This window comes from Falco rusticolus, chromosome 3 (genome assembly GCF_015220075.1).
Source record: "Falco rusticolus isolate bFalRus1 chromosome 3, bFalRus1.pri, whole genome shotgun sequence".
In the NCBI taxonomy this organism is placed as follows: domain Eukaryota; kingdom Metazoa; phylum Chordata; class Aves; order Falconiformes; family Falconidae; genus Falco; species Falco rusticolus.
Window position 1 is genome coordinate 112,506,283 of NC_051189.1, and position 19,855 is coordinate 112,526,137.

Consider the following 19,855-nt stretch of genomic DNA (forward strand, 5'->3'; position numbering starts at 1 on the left):
CCTGCATCTTGCGACCAGGTTCTGGAAATGCTGCAGGAGCAAGGCTGGCAAAGGGCCTGTTCCAGGTGTGCATGGGGTCTGCAGCCTCAAGCCACACTCGGAGAGATGCCAAACTGACTGCAGCCAGCAACTGGCCTCCAATACAGAGAATAATGACCAAAAGACTTTGGGGAGGGGAGAGCAGACCGGGGGGGTGGGGGTTGCAGCACACGCGGGGGAGTGGGAGGTCCCCTCCAGATGCTGCATGAAGCATCATCTCCCATACATCCTCCTCTCAGAGCTCCCTTGTTGCTCTCACTAGGAACTGGGACTGCTCCTTGCCTCCCCTTCTCTTCTCCTGTGTTACCACTTGTCCCTTGCTAAGGCAGCTTGCCTTTCCACCACGTCAGCCACCACTCTGAGCACACAAGGTTCAAGAAGCTTAATAGATTTTGCTGTAATTCATGTAGGCTAGAGGTGGATTTTTGAAGGGAGACACAAAGCTGAATTGTTGCCCATTCGTCCTTTTTGCAACAGGCCACTCACAGCTATAAGCTTGCTTTTTAAAGCACTGCTTTCTTTGTATCTTGGATAGGGTATTCTTGGTCCCTCGTGCACAGGAAAAGTCCTACTGCTAGACTAGCTTGGAGAGATAACACAAGACTAATTCCTGCTCTGAAGGTCCCAGGGCCATGGAGTAAAGGAAACTGGTCAAAACAGACACTCCTCCACAGACGGCTCTTTTTTACACCCATTTTACACTCTAAACTTCAAGGAAAAGTATGTAACCCCTTTATCCTCAAGAGTTCAGATTTGCAGCTTCAAATATCCAAGGACCATTCTACAAGCTATTTGACTTTCATCTATGACCTGCTGCACTTGAACAGCTCTTAGCACCATTTCTATGCCCATGTATGTAACCTGCTTAGGGAATAAGGATTCTGAGTCGCATCTATCTGTTGAAGAGGGACAGCGCATCAGCTCGTCCACGGCTCCCAGTGTTCGCAGCTCTCCCAGCTCACCCTCTGTTGGCAAATTCTGACAGAAAGGTTCCTATTCTTCAGGAGTCTGCATTGCTCTCACCCTTATCTTTTCAGTCTTCCACAGAAGGCTGAGAGATTAAAAGGGTGGAGATGAAGAAAAAACAGTTAGGCACAAAAACACAAGTAGGGGATGGAATGGCCAAGCACTGACAAACAGGCCAACACCCTGGCTTCCATTTCATATAAAGTATTTCTGACTTTATCCCTGCATAGACATCACCATGTCTATGTTTATGTCAGTGAACTAACTGGATAAAACAAAAGGAAGAGAACAATGTCACAGGAATCCTGGTGATGCTGAGAGCAAGGGAAAAAAGCCAAACACAAAACGCAGCTTGGCCAGTGCTTCTGGAGACCAGTAATCAAAATTTAAAGCGAATGCAGGTGGGATAAGCACACACAACCCAAGCCATAGTGGGTAACAGGTCACAATATGAAGCCATAAAATGACCTAGCACATCCCATGGTGAGTGACGGCTCAGGATCAGTTATAGGCCTTAACTCGTTAAGATGTCAGCACAGCCTCTCCCTACACTGTACATAGCTTGGATTTTGTCAATCAAAAGCCTTCTGCACCTGTACTAATTCAGCACTGTGCACAGGCAAATTGTCCTTCTTTTCTACTGTTAATAAGACACAAAACAATTTTTTAAATTGCTAAAACCTAAAAGAGAAGGAGTGAAGACACATGTGAGGCAACTCAGCGGAAAAGAATTAAACAGTCTGGTATCTACCGGTGGGAAGAGGGAATGCAATATTTCCTCAGTCATTTTCAAAGCCTCTGCATTGCTTGCAAAGGGACACCCTGTGCTGTTGTTTATTTATAAAACCTATAAGAATGTTGACCCAAGGCTATAACTTGAAGAAAAATAAACAGAGGACAAGTTTTCCAAATGCAGTCACAAACCCAAGAGAAAGAGGCTTACCAGTTAAGACCCTCTGCTGTTAGAGGCATGCAAAACACAGGAGAAGCCCCAGTACTTCTGAGCCGCTAAAAAGCCGTGCAAAACATGAACAATCCCCCTGGCTTAAATGCAACCAACACTACAGTTCTCTGTTCCAGGCACAGAAGTAAGGCGGGTGTGTGTGTGTGTACGTGTGAGGGAGCCTGAATGGGACCAGGGGCATTCCCAGTGCCTCCCTTTGTTGGCAAACCTAGTCTTCCTAGGCCCTTAGGGGTTTTGTTTTGTCTTTTTGACTAACTGATGAAGAGAGATGCTCCTACAAGCAGTGATTCAGAGCAAGGCCTTCATCTAAATGCTCTGAATCATTCTTTGGAAGAGATCATCTTTGCTGATAATTGAAGGAACCTCTGGGCTACCAGAGATTATTAACTCTTCTGTGGCATTCACATCAAGACATCCACATAAGACCTAACTATTTGCTATTGGGACTGTAGCTCGTTATCCAGACCTGCTCAAAAAGTGGGCAAGGCAGGTGCAATAAGGAGAATAATCACAGAATCGTTTAGGTTGGGAAAGGCCTCTAAGATCATCGAGTCCAACCATGAACCCGGCACTGCCAAGCCCACCACTAAACCACATCCCTAAGCGCCACTTCTACACGGATTTTACATAACTCCAGGGATGGTGACTCCAAGCCTCTTCCAATGCTTGACGCCACCCTTTTGGTGAAGAATTTTTTACTAACATCCAACCTAAACCTCCCCTGGCATAGTTTGAGGCCGCTTCCTCTTGTCCTATCGCTTGTTATTTGGCAGCAGAGACCGACCCCCACCTCGCTACCACCTCCTCTCAGGGAGCTGTAGAGAGCGATAAGGTCCCCCCTGAGCCCCCTCCTCTCCAGGCTGAACACCCCCAGCTCCCTCAGCTGCTCCTTATCAGACCAATGCCCAAACCCTTCCCCAGCCCCGCTGCCCTTCTCTGGACATGCTCCAGCACCCAACGCCCCTCTTGTAGTGAGGGGCCAAAACCTGAACAAAGGTTTCAAGGCACAGCCTAAAAGGAGGAGGCAGAACACAGCCCCTTACAACATGGCCTGCAATCCAAATACCTGGACCACAGAGAGTTCAGCCATGTGCATCTCTACTACTCTTACAATGAATAAAATAAACTCCACCTACATCTGACTGGGCCTGCCCATAGGCCCCATCCCCTTAACACAAATTAACCAAGCCCAGCATGATGTGGGATCCTGCTGGCAGGTGGCAAGGAGGGAGAAACCACTGCCAGTAAAAACTGCAGTTGAACTCATACTGTCATCTCCGTTTGCAGACTTCTAGAATCTCCCTTCAGCACTGCTACAACATGTATTTGTTGTTCCACTTTCCAGAGGGGATGGAGATGCAGAGGCCTCTTGCCACAGCCCTGTCTCAGCCCCACCGGGGGCGGTCCCCGAGGCACGGACGCCGGTGCCAACACACCACCTACCGGCAATCGCAACGGGCCGCAGCACAACCACCCAAGTGCCGGCACAGAAACCACTCTTACCAATTTACACAGGCTGCTAAAGGTAATAACCCATCAAACCACTGGAGAGAGAGAAGACAAAGCTCTTTACCCTTCCATGCGTCCTCAAAAGCTTGATACGCCTGTATATTGTTTTAAGAGAGATAAAAAACCAAGAGATGAACCAATGTAACGTTCCTGCATCTGTAATTACCTCAAATAATTTGACAAGATTATTAGTATTTCTTGATGCGCAGAACTCCTGTGCCCATTTATTCGCATGGTTCATCTTAAAATAGGATTTTTGATATATTGTATTCTGTTTCAGAGTATCTACTGCCTAAGAGACATTCAGCATTTCATGCGTCATCTACAACTTTTTATCCATTGCAAAAAGGCACTAGCACGCTACTGAATTTAGTTTTGCCTGCCTTACGATCCCACAGCACAGCTCCTTGCAACCAAAGTCTCACAGATACAATGAGACTTATAGCAGCTGTACCCTGATAGTTTAATGAACATCGTTTGTTTCTCTGTAAAGTTTCAGAGTCAACTGGTATATGTAGCCACGTACATTTCACACTGGACAGGGATAGTATTTTCTTTACTGCAGCACTGCCACTATCACTTCAGAACTTTGCCACACAATCCCAAGAAATCTGTCTCTTCAAAATGTGGTGCTCAAAGATCAGGAAATAAAAATTTATCTTAGGACTTGGAAGTCTGGTTTCTAATACACAGTACTGCCTTTCCGGATTTAGCCCCATCCATATCCATTTCCTGTTCTTCAGAAACCCAACGTATAAACAGAGCTCTTGCTATATGTTTGTAATTACACAGATCTTGAAATGGTATCTCTGTTGTCTCTACCGCAGCTGTTGAATAAAACAGAGGCTTATCCACTGACCACAATTTCCTTTTCTAGAGAGCAAACATTTCTGGGATAGAAATGACAGGGGCCTGAACGCTGTAGCTGTGAAGACTATTACACACAGAAGTCTTCTGGTAAACTACAGTTGTAATTAAACACATCCACAAGTTAAAAAACAGATCTGCTGCAGGAAATCCTGAAAATAAGGGGAAAAAAAAACCCCTAAAAACCCCAAAGCACACCCCCAAACGCCGAGAACACCTCCCTCCCCCAACTCCTTTAAAAGCCAAAGTTAATTGGAAGATCATTTACTCAGAGAATTGCACACAGAAGTGAAGGATAAGACAGTCTTTGAAGGACTTCACATATATACAATAGACCTAAATCAGCTACTAAATCAGCAAAGACAGGGGATTAATAATTAAATTAGCAGTTCCCAAATTTAAGTGCAACTGTAGAAGTTCAAACCAAGACACTTTAAAATACTTGATATTCAAAAATCTTGAGAGCATCGTATGTCTGGGGCCCAAATTCACTAGTTAGTTTTGAAAACCTTGGACCAGACGTAGCTAATAATTTCCACTGTGCTCATCACCTCTTGTGTGAGAATTGATGCTTCAGACACTAGACTCACAGTGTCATCTGAAAGTTAAAACAGGAAATAACAATCCCCAAAAGCCACAAAACCCAACAATAAAGTCCACTTTTGAGTACGGCATGTCTATTTCTTGTTACGTGCAGGATTACATGAGCTGGACAACACATGCGATAAGCGCTTATTTAGTTGTAAACTGCAGTAAACGGTAGCGGATATAAATCACTCTCTTGTTCCACCTGTCTCAGTGGGGTCTTGGCCTGGGACGGGGCCTGCAGCCCCCCCGCCCCAGCCTTGCAAGGCCTGCGCCGCCCAGCGCCTTGTCAGACACCCGTACACTTTGCCTCAGCCTGTAAAACTCGCTGTGCGCTCCTCATAACCCCGTATGTTCAAGGGAATAACCGGGCAGGAGCGATCTTCGCTTAAAGGCACACAGCAGCACCTCACCCCCGCGCTTGGTGGGAGCGTGTCCCAGACTGCGCCCGCGGCCAGGACGCAGAGCCCCCTCATGCCGTCACGGCACCCACGGCCAGGACGCAGAGCCCCCTCACCACCCCCCGCCGGGACACAGAGCCCCCTCATGCCGTCACAGCACCCACGGCCAGGACGCAGAGCCCCCTCACCACCCCTCACCGGGACACAGAGGCCCCTCATGCCCTCACGGCACCCACGGCCAGGACGCAGAGCCCCTTCACCACCCCCCGCCGGGACACAGAGGTCCCTCATGCCCTCACGGCACCCACGGCCAGGACGCAGAGCCCCCTCACCACCCCCCGCCGGGACACAGAGGCCCCTCATGCCGTCACAGCACCCACGGCCAGGACGCAGAGCCCCCTCACAGCACCTGCCCCTGGGACGCAGAGCCCCCTCACCCTCCCCCGCCGGGACGCAGAGCCCCCTCACGGCACCCACACACACAGAGGCTGCTGTGGGAGCCCCAAACAACCAGCACTCACCCCACCTGTCCCCTGGCAGCTCGCAGGTGGCCCCGTGCCACAAGTGGCCCCTGCACCAGGCCCAGTTTCCACAGAAGCAGCCACCTCGCAGCCAGCACAAGCTGGGCAGCCCCGCGAGAGCCCCAGCACCCGCAGAGAAGGTTCTAGGCCTCGTTAGTGCAGACAAGCTGCAGCTGCGAAAGCTCCCAGGTGCCGGGCAGCTGCCCTGCGCACCGCACCCCCCGACACCTGAGGGAAATCATTCTCTGGCCCTTCAGAAACTAAAGCAGCTGTTACCCCCCCCCCAGGAGAGAGTATTCCACATTGCAAAAAACCCAAAGAAAGAGAGAAGCCTTCTCAAACAGCCGCTTTTGGGCCCCAGGTGGGCTGGCCATACTGTGGCCCTTACTGTATCCGCACAGGAGGGTGCAATCAGTACAGTTAGGGTGACCCAGGCACCCAGAGACCCCCGTGCACGCAGCCGGAGCAGCACCCAGAGACCCCCGTGCACGCAGCCAGCCTCCAGCCCCACACGCCACCTCCCCGAGGAGCCAGGGTGGCTCCAGCAGGGCTCTTGGCAAAGCCCAGGAGGGAGAAGCACAGGTGTTTGACTGGCACTGAGCCTGCCCAAGGAAAAGGCGCTTCCCTGAGTGTGTGACTGTTGATTCTGCAGTAGCTGAATCAGCGACCAGAAGCTGTACTAACTGGCAATACATTCAATGAAATAAGAATTCCCCAAGTCAAGACTGTTTGCCTGCAAAGGAGACCCCTTGCACTGGGCCTTTACCTGAGACGCGGAACACGAGGAAATCCCTTTCTTTAGGATTTGGGGCTGGAGTGCAATGGAGGCAAAGCCAGGGTGCCTGTCCCAGAGGCACTACAGCTAAGGCCACAGGGAAAACCCTGAGCAAGTCTCCTCCGAGATTCAGTTTCTTTCTACTTCAAGCTCTTGAGATCCATGTACGAAAGTGCACACACGCACACAGAAAAGCAGACACTTCCACTCTTCGCCAGTTATCTACGCAACAGAGAAAGTGAGGGTCCAGGTCCATCTCACAAAGGCTGGCTACACCATACTCTGAAGGCAGGACAGCACAATTAGTTTACACCTGAAGGCATAATGAGTCTAAAAGTTCACACATAAGCACAACCAGTTCATGTGCGACAGCGAAGTTACTTTATGCGTGAGCAAACAACTGTTATTTAATACCTGACCAAATAGTTAGTTAATGCATGAGCACACAGTAAATTTCATGCATGACTCTGGAAATCTTCACATTTACATATTACCTATCATGGAATAGGAAGGAGAAGTACCAAAAGAAGAAATACTGGGTCTGTACTAATTCTAGCTATACTGTGCCCTGAAGGCAATTCTATTTGAATCAAAACAATTATCCAAGAAAAACAATTTGTTCTTCATACGCACACCTCCATTCATTATTTTAGAACAAAATGGGAGTCCTTTAGAAGGAAACGGGTATTACTCTTTCAAGCTCCAAAGAGTAAGGTCTGTTTTACGGGAGAGACAAACATCAGCTGAAACATCATCATACTCCAGAACCTGCACATGGTGCTTCGCTGATAAAAGCACCTGCAAGAAGCACACACAGAGAAAGTCAGACTTTCAGAAACCCTACCTATTTTCCTAATTCTGTGCACAGTGGAATTAAACGGGAGTGCAGAGCTCAAACTTAATACCCAAAATTCAGCAGCTGTAGTTTCACATACATGTACTGTTCACCTATGCTCTAAGGCACAGCAGGGATGTAAAAAATGTGCCAAAACAGAACAGGACCATGTGTTATTTACAACAAAACACCTAGAACAATTTGTTTCAATTGCATACAGGCTTACCACCATCTTCAAGATGCAACAATTTTACATACTTGCATTCTACTTTGGTACTGAACTGATTTTATAACCAAAGGTCAAATACGTTTTTTTCAGGTATAGCAAGTGGTTTAGTGTTCAAGATTATCAGGAGCTACATGAAAAATGAGACTAAATGAAAACAAAGCAACCTGAAAAATTGTAAACCTGCGGCATCTTTAACACATTGGTGTTCCTTAAGAACAACAGTAAAGTTGTTGCCCCAAGTAAATCTACTGGTATTTCCAGCACTACTGTTTGTATCATGTTGCTAGAAGTTAGTGACCTTCAGAATCACTTTGCAAGTATAAGAAAGTATAAAATAACAGCTACAAAACTGGATTTAAGTTGCACCTTCTTTCAAACTAGTTTGAAGCTTCCTTCATGATCCTTAAGTGCCTTCTGAAGCCACAACTCTTAGTAAGTACTATTTATTAAACAAGTCATAAAATAAAACATCCAAGTAGTGCTGCTCCTCACATAACGGTGATTGAACTCTTCCTTCCCTTAAACTTAAAACACAGTTCGTACTAGAAGCGTATTTTGTCTCTGAATCCTTATTTTTGAGGTAAAAGCATAGAAACTACTTTGAAATCAAAACAGGGAAAGATCCTTATGTAAGTAATTACAGCATCATTTGTAAGAAACGTGTTAATGAACATATGGAAACACATCTAATAAGCATCGTATGAAGTGTATGACAAATCCCAGGTAGATTCACTTTAAACACAGACCCACGAGATTCCCAGTATTACTCCAAAAATCTTTGTGTTTTGGGGTTTTTTCCTATACATACCACCCCCCACCCCCACCCCACCCCCGCCAAAACAAGCAGTACCACATACACTGCTTTTCCCGTAGACCCGTAAAGAGAAGCTACAAAATGAGGTTAAGGGCAGCGGGCCGAACTGGTGCCCTGCAGAAGCGAGCCCCCCCGCCCGGAGCAGCGCTGCGCCAGCCCTGGCCCCCCGCGGCCCCAAGGGAACGGGCCGCCCCCTCCCCAGCCGCCCCCCGGGCGCTGCCGCGGGCCGCGCGGCTCTCGGCGGTCTCAGGGGGCTCGGGCAGCGGCCAGCGTGCCGAGGGCCACGGCAAGGCGGGGGCTGCTCCGCCGGGCCTGGGGGCCGCCCGCCGGGCCGGCGCGGCTCGGGGCGGGCCCGCACAGCCGCGGCGACCGGCGCCAGGCGGGAGCTGGGCCGGCTGCTGCCGGGGGTCGCCTCGCCCCCGGCGCCTCCGAACCCCGTCGCAGCCGCCCCCCTGCCCCGCCTGGGCCCGGGCGCCACTTTGGCCCCGCCGCCCGAGCAGGGGGGGCCCGGCCGGCGGCGCCGGCAAGGGGCAGCGTGGCCGGTAGGGCCAGCGGAACACAGCGATTCCTACCGCTCGGCGAGGACAGATGGCAGCGCCCGGCGCGGCCTGGCCCGGGGCGCGGGGGGGGGGGGGGGGAGCGTCGCGGCCCGCGCCACAGCGCGCGCACCCCACGGGGGCCGCACTCGCGCGTGCACCGCGGCTCACCGAACGCTGCAAGACACATCCGCAGATAAGGGATTATTAAGCGGGATAACGTCCGTAATTTAATTAAAACACACGCCCTTCTTTGATGAGTGTTTCTTTGAGCACCCTCAATTAATTAAAAAAAAAAAAAAAAAGTCAAAACCCCGCCACCAACCCTCAATTAACCACCCCCCCTATGACTCACTAGTCTGGAAGGAATCGGCTCCACTTTTCCAAAAGCTGGACCGAGCTAAGAAACAGAAGGAAAACACTGATGGCTACCAGGCTGTTGTCCTCAGTTTACAAAAATCAGCAACAGTAGTTCCATAGTGCGGGGGTCGGACAATGCTGTCACATCTCTCACTTTAAAAATACGGCACCGGTCTTTGAACAGAAAACTTTCACTGGGCTGGATGGAAATATTTCAGTTTTTAAGCATGAAACATCCCTACTGGTTATAACAAATCTGCCAACAGCAGGAGGAGGAAGCTCTTTGATGGAACACAGAAGACTGACCTGTATGACCACAGTTTAGTTCTTTTTCCGCTAGCCCTGTGTACAGGAAAAGAAAGTAAACAGAACACCACTGCTGAAAATAAAACCAGACTGCAGAGCCAAACAAGTCTCTTAGCACTGGAAGAAGAGGGGGAGAAAGGAGGAGCATCTGAGATACGCATCCCCTCCTGCACAGCAACGCACAGAACTTCTCCAGGTATTTCAAGACAAGACACAATGCATTGCCAGGTCTTAAAGTAGCAGCACATTTTAACAAAGTAAAACATGAGTCATGGAAGCATAAACGAGGAAAACTACAGCCTTTGAAGACTGTGATTAGAAAGCCTACATCTAAAAGCTTATGCCACCTGTCTTTCAATTTACATTACAAAACAAAAACATAAAGACCACAAAATAACACATAAAAGCAAAATCCTGGAAAGCCTCTCGGCCCCCAGCTCACAAAGAAAAAAATCCCTTAAGTGCCAAATGAGTACATATAACCGGACCACCCCAACACCTCGCGACAAACTCTGGGGCGTCACTGAATGTCCCTTACATGTGCCCAGTACTCACCCACATAATCCTCTTGGCTTTCTTGCCGACATAGGCACGTTTGGGAGAGGACCGGATGAGGACCAAAGCACCTGCATTCAGTACCTCACTTACACCCCTCCTCCCTGCCTACCAAAGTCCTGAAAAACCAGACGAAATAGTGCTGGTGTTCCCACGCGACCCTACAGTCATCAGCTGATGTCAAGGGTTCTAAGGAAACAGGTATGTCAGTGACAGTCCCTACCCTACAGGAGTTTGAGACAGCAAGGCAAGGTCCCTGTGGGGGTGCAGCTGCATCCGGGGAGAAGTTCAGAACATCAGTTAATGGCAGGAGACGACTTGCCTTGTAATTGATGGAAAGCCTTCAAAGCATTAACAACGTACTTCCCCTTCCCCTTCCATCTCCGAATCATGGTCAGGAGCTTCTCCTTGCTTTGGGGAAGCTCAGAAAGCTTTCTGCTTTTCTCTTTGTTTTTGCTAGCTTTAAAAGAGCGAAGAGATCAAAGTTAATTTGACCAGACAATGCACACCCAAACACAAATACTGTCCTCCCTTTCCACCCAGAATATTTAGCTCCCCAGAAACAGAATCAGACTAGGCCAAAAACTTATCCGTTTTTATTTTTTAAAGAAAAATATTCCTCTTTAAACACAGCATGAACTAAAAACCTCTGAGGAACAGCTTTTCCTCCCTTGGAGCACATTTAACTAAACTGTACAGTGTTTGAGCTCCCCAAACAAGTATACACACGTGACATACAGTCTCTTTCACGGGAAGTAAGGTTTAGGACTCAGAATTATTGTTCTCACCCTTCTCTAGATACCCATTCCATCCAGAAGTACTCTGTCCCTTACTCCCACCCCAAGGACACAGTGATGGTAACTTCTGGATGCAATGTATATTTAAAAAACAAACGAAAGTAAGTATTGGCCAAATTGGCCCTTTCTAGCCTTCTAACAAAAGTCTGTGAGAGAGGTTGAGACCATAGTTATTTCAAGGAACGGTGCTTGGAAGAAAAAAATATAGCAGCATCCACAGGCAACACAAGCCCTTCATCCCAACTGCCTTGTTTTAAGGAACCCAGTCAGTTCAGCAGTGTTTTACAGATGTTCCCATCACCCAAGAGGGAGTAGGAATAAAACATTCACAGGCCAAGTCTGTTGCTTGCACAGACAGCCTACAATTCAGGAATCTGGCCTATGTATGCCAGCAATGAGGTTTTTATCCCACATTGCCACAGTGACCAATATCATGTCTAAGACTTTATGTAAAAAGATATGATGACCTTCAGAAATGAGCAACTCATTCTACCAACTCTCTCCAACCCATTAGATAGGTACATGCATAGCATTTGTCCCATCTGCCAAACTACCCAGACTGCGGAACTGGAACCAGACTCTAAAATCCAAATTCTTTCTAGTTCAGAACAGCAAAATCATCTGAAGTCTCTGTGAGGCCTCAGAACATGCCTAACAAGCCTGTATCCGAAGAAAAAGTACCGGGGCATTTTCAAGGGAAGGTAGGTCATGGAAAAGGTCTGGAAATGGAGCCCATTTATATCCCACCTGATCATTAATTGTTAGAGTTATTAAGTAACTCACATCTTTATCAGATCATTTTTTTAAAGATCTTTTCCATTCCATACACTCCAACAGATTTTACAGTAGGAAAAATATTAGAAAAATAAAATTTCACCCCTGAACAACACTGTATGAAGATCAACACCATCAGTCACAAAGATTTTTACAGGGGGACCAGATAGTCTTTTGTTTCCTCCAAACCAGCTTCACATAGAAAACAGCAGCAAGATAGACACAGTATCTAAGAGCTAGATTAAGGCCAACAATATAAAGACAAACATGGGCTCAGATCCTTTGAAATGAAGAAACCCTCCAAATGTTATTATACATATGCATGCACACGTGCACGTGCGCACACACATGTATACTCGTGTGTACTATTCAAGCGAAGGCTTCACAGCTGTGAAAGCACCACTGGAGAGTGTTCTAGCACCAGAATGAAAAAGTTGGTTGTCTTCCCTCTTCAGCAATAAAATCCAAAGTCTTTATCTTGCTTTGGACAAGGTCACCAAATACCCTTCCAAGAACAGTTTCAGTGAGCAGATTCAGAAGTGCTGTGACAGGTTTAAGTGTTCCTGTTCTGGAATATGGTCAAGAAGAGGTGTGTTTGGAGGCTGCAGCTCCTTGGATGCTGGAAAGGAGGAGAAAATTTGTATTGCAATCTGGTAGAGACAGAGACCAGCTTGGGCTCCAGGTGAGTGCAATGGTAAAACTCAGGGCAGACTGGAAGGTGAAAGTGGAAAGTTTGCATACATGAAGTCACAGTGCACATCTGTTGGCATAATAAAGACAAGCAAACCCACAGCGTTTTCTGGCAGGTTTGTCTCTGTATAGGAGGCCCCTGGGTATGCTGGAAGTTAGGACAAGGATCTGTGAATGGGATGTCACACACTGCACCAGGACATCATGACACTCAGACAGCAGAGTCTAAACAAAAGCTTGTTAAGTTGGTCTGCTAGCACCTTGCCTATACACACGCTCAAATGAGCCTGCAGAAGCCTGTAAAAGGGGCAAAAATCTCTTAACAGCTTGGTTATGGGTCCAGTTTGGCTACAAGTAACAATTCATGCGAGTTACAAAAGAAGTAATCATCAACCTGCAGTACATCTTTCTGCTGCAGGTCTCTATCCTGGATCTAGGCTTTTGTGCATGAGGTGCTGGCTGTGCAGCCCTTTACCAACACCCTAAACAGGCTGAGAGAAAGGTGCAGAGTCAGGAATGACACCTCTGCAGTCTCTCAGATCAGCACCTGTGTTAGAAGAAGCAGAGTAGGCCACGAGCAGCCCTCGCTAACAAGGGAGGATGGGGAGCAGCTGCTGAAAGCGAGCTGCTAAAACAATGCAGGAAGAAATGGAAGAGATAAAGAGAGACTTAATTGTTCAGTGCTTGAATCACCTGCAGTAAAGCCCCATTTAATCCGTCATACATGCTGATGAGAGTCAGGCCATCACTCACATGATGTACTGAGACTGTGTAGGAACTCAATTAGCACATGCAAGAAACAAAAAATGAAGTGAAAAGAAAGGTGATTGACACTTCGAGGCATGAATTTCAGGTTCAGAGCAGGGAATTACCAGCTGAGATACACTTTGTTTCTGTGCACATGCAAGAAGACTACAATAGAGGGAACAGCAGCAGAACTGAAAGGGAGTAAAAGACACAGTAAGCATAACACTAATTCAAGATGCAAACACAGGACAACAGGGTGAGAGAAAGAGAAAAGAAGTTTGAGGTAAAGGAGCCCAAAGGAAGAGACAATAGCAAAACTCTTAAGAGTCAGTCCTACTTCAGGAACTATGCAGCTAACGTCAGTTGGCTCTCACCAGGTACCCCTAACATGTTGGTAAATCTCTCTGTACTTGGGATTTAAGAATCAAAACATCAAGATCAAGGTATTTGTTGTTTTTCCCCAAGATGCACTAAGTGACTTTGAGTATTTAGCATGATACTCTAAACGGCCCCTGAATTCTAAGCTATGCTGAAGACTCACCCAAAAGCAGAAGTGCCCAAATTATAAACGGCTTTTGAAAATCTAGGGCTGCTTCCTTTGGGTTAGAAAAAAAAAGAACCTGTCCGGAAGGCTAAACTGTCCAAAAGCAGGTCTGGCATTTCTCACTGAAAGCACCTTGGCATTTAACTAAGTAAGAAATATCTTAAATGGTTGCTCAGCAAATCCCAGTATCAGATTGAGGCATTAGGTTTCTGGATAAATGTATACAGACAGCTCCTCATGTATTTTCTAAATAGAACAGATTTGTGCGATTTACAGCAAGAACAAGCTATGCCACTCACTGCTTCAGTGAAACCACCAGCAGAGTTGTGAGCTGAAGCCCTTTGGCTACAGTGCAAAACACACAGGGATCCTTTCCTATAACAGAATTAATTGTAACAGAATTAATGCCTCCTAGGTAAAGCACGGTTTCCTCTTTCTAATGCAAACCACAAAAATGTCTGTCTGGGGTTTGCGCATACCTACAGCAACACAGTGCTGGCTGGAGGATGTACAGACAAAGTTTCTGAGAACCAGCATGACCAGAATGGCAACTGGCAAAAGCAGCCTCAGGGCACAGCCCAGGTTGGAAGCACATGGACATAAAAGATGCAAGAATATGACAGAGCAGCCAAGGTCACCCATGCGCTTAGGCAAGCTTAAGGCAACTCGAGAAAATTCACTGATAATTTAGAGGAGAGTGCCAAAGGGAAGAGAGAAGAGGAACCACTGGGCAAAGAGGCTGGAAACACTGTGACAGCAACCAAAGCCCAGCACCAGCTACTACGCCATCCCCCTCTTCTCCAGCTCATTTGTTCTAATTCTCCTCATTTTACCAGCACCATCAGCACAAGGTTAATACGTCCGAAAGAAGAGCTGGGGATAGGTTCCCAAAAATGTAGCTTGCACATTTTCAGGCTTGTGTCTCAGGTCAGTTCCTTTGAAAGAAAGCACGTGGGCCACTTGACTGGCCTCTTGCTTTGAACTGGAGCTTTCTGGGAATTCTGCCTGCCACCTCCAGGGACAATCCTGGGATATGTTCTAGCTGGAAGTGATGGCAGCAGCTACCTGCATTCCTTGTCAGGACAGTTGAGCATACAGTAGTTTTTTTAAAAAACAGCATGCACCAGTGGCATGGCCATTAGACATGAAGCCATGGTTGAATTCTTCTTGTCTCCTCAGAAGCAGGTGGAACCAGAAAGAAAGGGCGTGTTGGCACAAATCAGCGCAGGCTCCGGTAGACATAGGCTGATGTGAAGATAGCATTGACAGTCAGACTCACGGCTAGCAGACCTCGGAGAGTGGCATTACCAAAATGACCTTAGAAGGGGAGGACAACACAAAGAAAAAAAGGGAGGAGTAGAAAGAGATATTAAAGCATCAGTGAGATAAATAACAGCAAACATATGTTGTGCTCTTTCTCTCTCTTTGCCCAGCATTTTCACCATAAGCAGAAACTGCTGAAGCACTTTTCCTGTCAGGAAAGATTCCACTGCTCTCTTTGGTCCTATTTTCACCTCATTGCTCTTCTCAACACCCGCACGCCCACCCCTTTCCCTCTGTCTGAGTTTAGCACTCTGTCAGTATTCTTCAGACAGTCCAAAGAACGGGAACAGCCTTATTAAGGTCCTAGAACAGCAGGCAGAAGATCCATTTTGCTACTAGTTAGTTATTTGATCTCAGGACCGGATCACTACTGCAGCACAGGAAAGACCTCAGTTACCCTCACAGAAACGCTCAGACATGAAGCGCTCACACGGCTTGCACCTACCTCTCCAGCCTGCCAGATCTTCCCCTTTGGTAGTTGTGTCTACCACACAGGTAGATGAGTGTGATGAGTGATCCTCCTTTTTGATGGAATTATCGCTGCAAATACTGCCTCCTTCCATAGCAGATCTCCTATCTGCAAGAAGAAAAAGACACGAAAATTCAGAAGGCACCAGTGGAAGCCAAAAGTAGCAGAAGTTACTAGACTAAAGCTAAAAGTTAGTAATGAATGGCCTGGTAAAACTGTGAAAGGATTGAGGACAGGGGCTGGAAACAAAAGGCAAATCTCACTGCTGTGCAGCAGAAGTTGCCTGCATGTTTGACTCATACACTGTCCATATCAGCATCACCACATTTGTGGTAAAAGGAGTTATCCTAACAAGGGTGGAGACAGTGGCAGCGGTATCCTTGCAGCAGCACTAAGTGAAAAAAGGACATCTGTTTTGGCAGACAAGGCTCTCCAGGCCACTGCATTCTTAAAAGTGCTTTGGTAGCTCACCAGTCATCACCACCCGGGTTTTTCCTGAAGCTTTCCCATCTATCGCGTGGCCTAGATGATGCATGGCTTTGCTTGCAAGCCAGCTCCTTCCTACAAATGCATTTCCAGGAGTGCAGCAGGCTGCAAGCATACCATGCATTCCCCGCTCGCTGAGGTTCTTCTTTGGAAAGGAGGGCAACTCGGTGGCAAAGATGTTGCTGTCAGAGTGGGTGTGCTCCTCTGAGCTAGTTGGGGTGAGCAGTGCCTCATTCTGAGATGGGAAAAGCAGCAGTTTCTGGCCTTTCAGGTTCAGGCGGGCTGGGCTGATGAGAGGCCGGCGGTACCGCAGGGAGCCTGAGCTGGACGTCACAGAGCCAGCCACAGACGGTGCTGGAGAGGGGATGCGGGAGGGAGCACAGCTGCCCGACAGCAGGGAGAAATGCTCTGAAATGGAAACGTTGCCGAAGAGAAAAACAACGCGGTTATAGTCCCAATAAAATAGGCAGTTTTCTTTCACAATTCTACAAGAAAAGGGAACGGGAGTTGCAAACATCCAACATATCTGGTACTAAAATTCTTTATTCATTTGAGTCCCCACACTGCAAGACACGGAGAAATTCTACATGCACTTTGGTATGCTCAGGAATGACTTTGACTAGAGATGGGTTTATCAGGAGCCAGGTGAGCTCTCTCTCTGCTCAGCTGTGTCCATTCAGGAGAGCCTGCATTACACAGCCTGTTCTGCAGGTAAATTAACTATTCTGGCATGTCCTTTTAAAGGCTGTTGGGAAAGTGCATCAGGATGCGAGGAGGTTTGCACAGCAGCATTAGCCCAGGCTGCGACTGCATTTCCAGCAGCAAAGACTTAAGCAGAACAAACAGCCAAAGGGTCCATTTGGGGTCAGGAGGACAACAGACAGGTCACTGGAGGACATGGGAGCAAAAGGGGCTGAGCAGACAGGGTAGCCAAATCAGCAGTTCCTTGGGCTGGGAAAAGACGAACAGTTTGGAAGTCTCCTATCCAAGCAGTCTCAACTCAGCTGTAGAGCAGGGGAGGGATCCTTGCTTTGTCTCACTGATCTCACTGTGAGCTCTCCCAGGGAGAAGAACCCCAACACATACAGCACTGTATCTTAATGCAATCTCACTCTTAGTTGTAACTCTCTCTGCAGCATTTCTAACTGCAAAACTGACATTTTCACTGAGATGTGAGCAGGGGGGAAAGAACTAAACTTGGATCGTGTGTTTCAACCCACTCACTGCAAATCCCACAAAGACAGTTGCTCCGGAAGGCCTAGTGCATCACCTGATGTGGGAGATTCCTTGGACTGAGACGACTGCGAGGCTGGTCGACTTCCACTGAACAAGTAGCCAGAATCTAAAAAGAAAAAATGAAACAGTTTTAACCCAGCTAGCTCAGGTACTGGAGGTCTATCCTTCAGAAAAGTAACTGCATCATCCTATTGCCAGCCTCGGAAGGTGATGGGTGGTAAATGCAGGCAGGAAAAATGTCCCTGTTTTCCTGCGCAGGCTATATGCCAGCATCAGAATAATCCATGTTTCCCAGCTGCAGCCCAAAACCAAATTAAGACATCTTGCCCCAAAATGCCTGAAATGAAGAGTCTAAGTTCCTTTAGTGGGCCCCTTCTTCCCCTCACTTACAGAGTCCAGAGGGCTCTGCAGGTTCAGAACACTACTGCTGCTCTGACCTGCTGTGAAGCCTCTGGAGCTTGGGATATGTGACACAACCCACCAGGACCTTTATCCTGCTCCGAGTTGCTCTTTGCCTTCAAGGGACAGTGAAGGCTGCTGTTCAGCAAAGACTTAAGGGGAGCTTATGAAAAGACAGAAGAAAGAAAAGAGCTAAGCTTGCAGGGAGACTTACAGCTCAAATTATACTTGGAAAGGGTTCTGCCCAACAGCGCAGACGCCGTCCTGTTCACTGGGCACTACTCTGGGACTCTTCAGCTTCAAGACCATACCTCTTCTCAAGAACCCTCTCCTCTGATTTCAAATAATAGCAGACTACCTCTAGCTTTTAAAACAAGTGCACACAAAACCACGCTGCTGGTTTATTACTGGGCGCAACTGCTCCTCTCCAGTACCAGGTTAAAAGACAAATGTTTACAAGCAGTAGATCTGCAAACTGTCTGACTGCCAGAGGGAGCTGAGACCTGGAGGCCATAGCCAGACGGGCTGGGGTGTACCTAGCTGCTGCCTTACGCCTCCGTGCCAGTGCATTTGTCACTGCAGAACTGGCTTACAGTAATTTATCTAATGTTGCATAGGAGTAGATGACAAGTATGCACACAATTTAGTTGCTGTGATGTGAAGGCAGCAACAGCTTCCAAAGGTGGTAACTTCTTCACCTGCTCCTAGTAAAGCTGCTAGATAACGTCTGAGTAACTCTGGCCTTCTGGTAATCAGTTAGGGACAAGGGAAGGCTTAGCTTTCCTTGGATGTAGAACAGCGTTAACGCTATTTCCCATCTGTTAGTTTCAAGCACAGCAAAACAGAGGGCTTATTGAGTTACTGGGAGAGAGTCTTTCCTTAGGCCTATAAATCTTCCCCAGATCACACAAAGCCCTTAGAAACAAAAGCAAATTTGCTTTCTAAAGCAGCTTCAACAGTTGGGCTAATGTGTATCAAATCCAGACTCAGGGAAGAGCCTGCCTTCAGCTCTGCTCCTTTCAGTGAGAAAATCAAACTACACAAAGCAACTAGAGGGAAGGGAGCAACTGCTCTTGCCTGATCAGTTATCCCCATGCTCCCAATCGCTTCCTAAAAGCTGCTCTTCTCCATCTTCCATGTCCAACCGCTCCTTCTGTCTCTCTCCCACACACAGCCTTGTAGCTTGTGCCATACTGCCACAAACGCCTGGAGAAGCCTCTGGCTTTCAGCAAACCCACAGCAGGCAAGCACTCGGTGAGACTTTTTGTTTCACCAAGATGGAAGTGGTGTGCTGCATGATTTCTTAATGCCAAAACCAAAATTACCAGTGCTGGATGCTCCTCTGCACCACAGAAGCAGCCATCCTTAAACAGGACTGTAACGTGGATACATCGCAGCCCATTTCCTTCTGAAGGTACAATGGTACTGCTCCACTGTCATTTCCATTGGGCCAGAAAATTTCACACACACTTACCTGCCCTGGCCAAGGAGGGGATGGTACCCAGCGAGAGCGCCCTGTTGAGACGACCAGGAAGAGAAGAAGAAGAAGTCCTGCGTGGGGACCTGAAGAGCTGTTGGTTTGTCAGTTGGAGAATGCTGGGTGGTGTTGGGACAAAGAGAGATGTAGCAGAGGAAGGGAAGCCATTCCCAGTGCCGCCGGGAAAAAGAGTAATTGAATCCCCAGAAAGGTACCTGCAAATGACACGCATGACAAACATTTAGAAACGAGTACATTCCACTAACTACCTCTCTCAGTTGTACTTCTTACATGAACACTTGCTTTGTTACCAGGTTTGTACCAATTTTTCAGTGCAGGAGTGCATGATATGTAGAATGCTTAAGAGCTTACGGGAACGTTCCTACACCTTTAAAACTGGGGAATGAAGAACTGTTCAAGCTCATTTAAATTTCTGTGCACCAATCTGTCCCACAATACGGTGTGGGAAAAAAATGGTGGAACAGTTTAGGAACTTGGGTGCAAATAGTCATAGTACCTCGGTTCTCTCCCTGGATAAGAAAATTACCCAGAGACCACCAGAATGCTTTATGGAGTCCAGATACACACAGGAACAACAACAGAGTACATCTTAAGTTCGTTATGTGCACATGCAAACAACATTCTTAGAAA

General features: G+C 47.5%; 1 protein-coding gene across 2 annotated transcripts in view; it reads right to left on the reverse strand.

Annotated features, from left to right (window-relative positions):
- Positions 1 to 10,840: 10,840 nt before the first annotated feature.
- The window catches only part of TMEM201 (transmembrane protein 201), a 28,994-nt gene continuing 19,979 nt past the window's right edge, over positions 10,841 to 19,855 (reverse strand). For both annotated transcript variants that reach the window (XM_037378997.1, XM_037378996.1), the window contains exons 7-11: positions 19,202 to 19,419; positions 17,363 to 17,434; positions 16,210 to 16,500; positions 15,583 to 15,714; positions 10,841 to 15,131 (exon numbers count right to left, since the gene is read on the reverse strand). In XM_037378997.1, the coding sequence (XP_037234894.1) occupies positions 15,034 to 15,131; positions 15,583 to 15,714; positions 16,210 to 16,500; positions 17,363 to 17,434; positions 19,202 to 19,419 (811 nt within the window). In that variant the 3' untranslated portion in view covers positions 10,841 to 15,033. The remainder of the gene's footprint in view (positions 15,132 to 15,582; positions 15,715 to 16,209; positions 16,501 to 17,362; positions 17,435 to 19,201; positions 19,420 to 19,855) is intronic.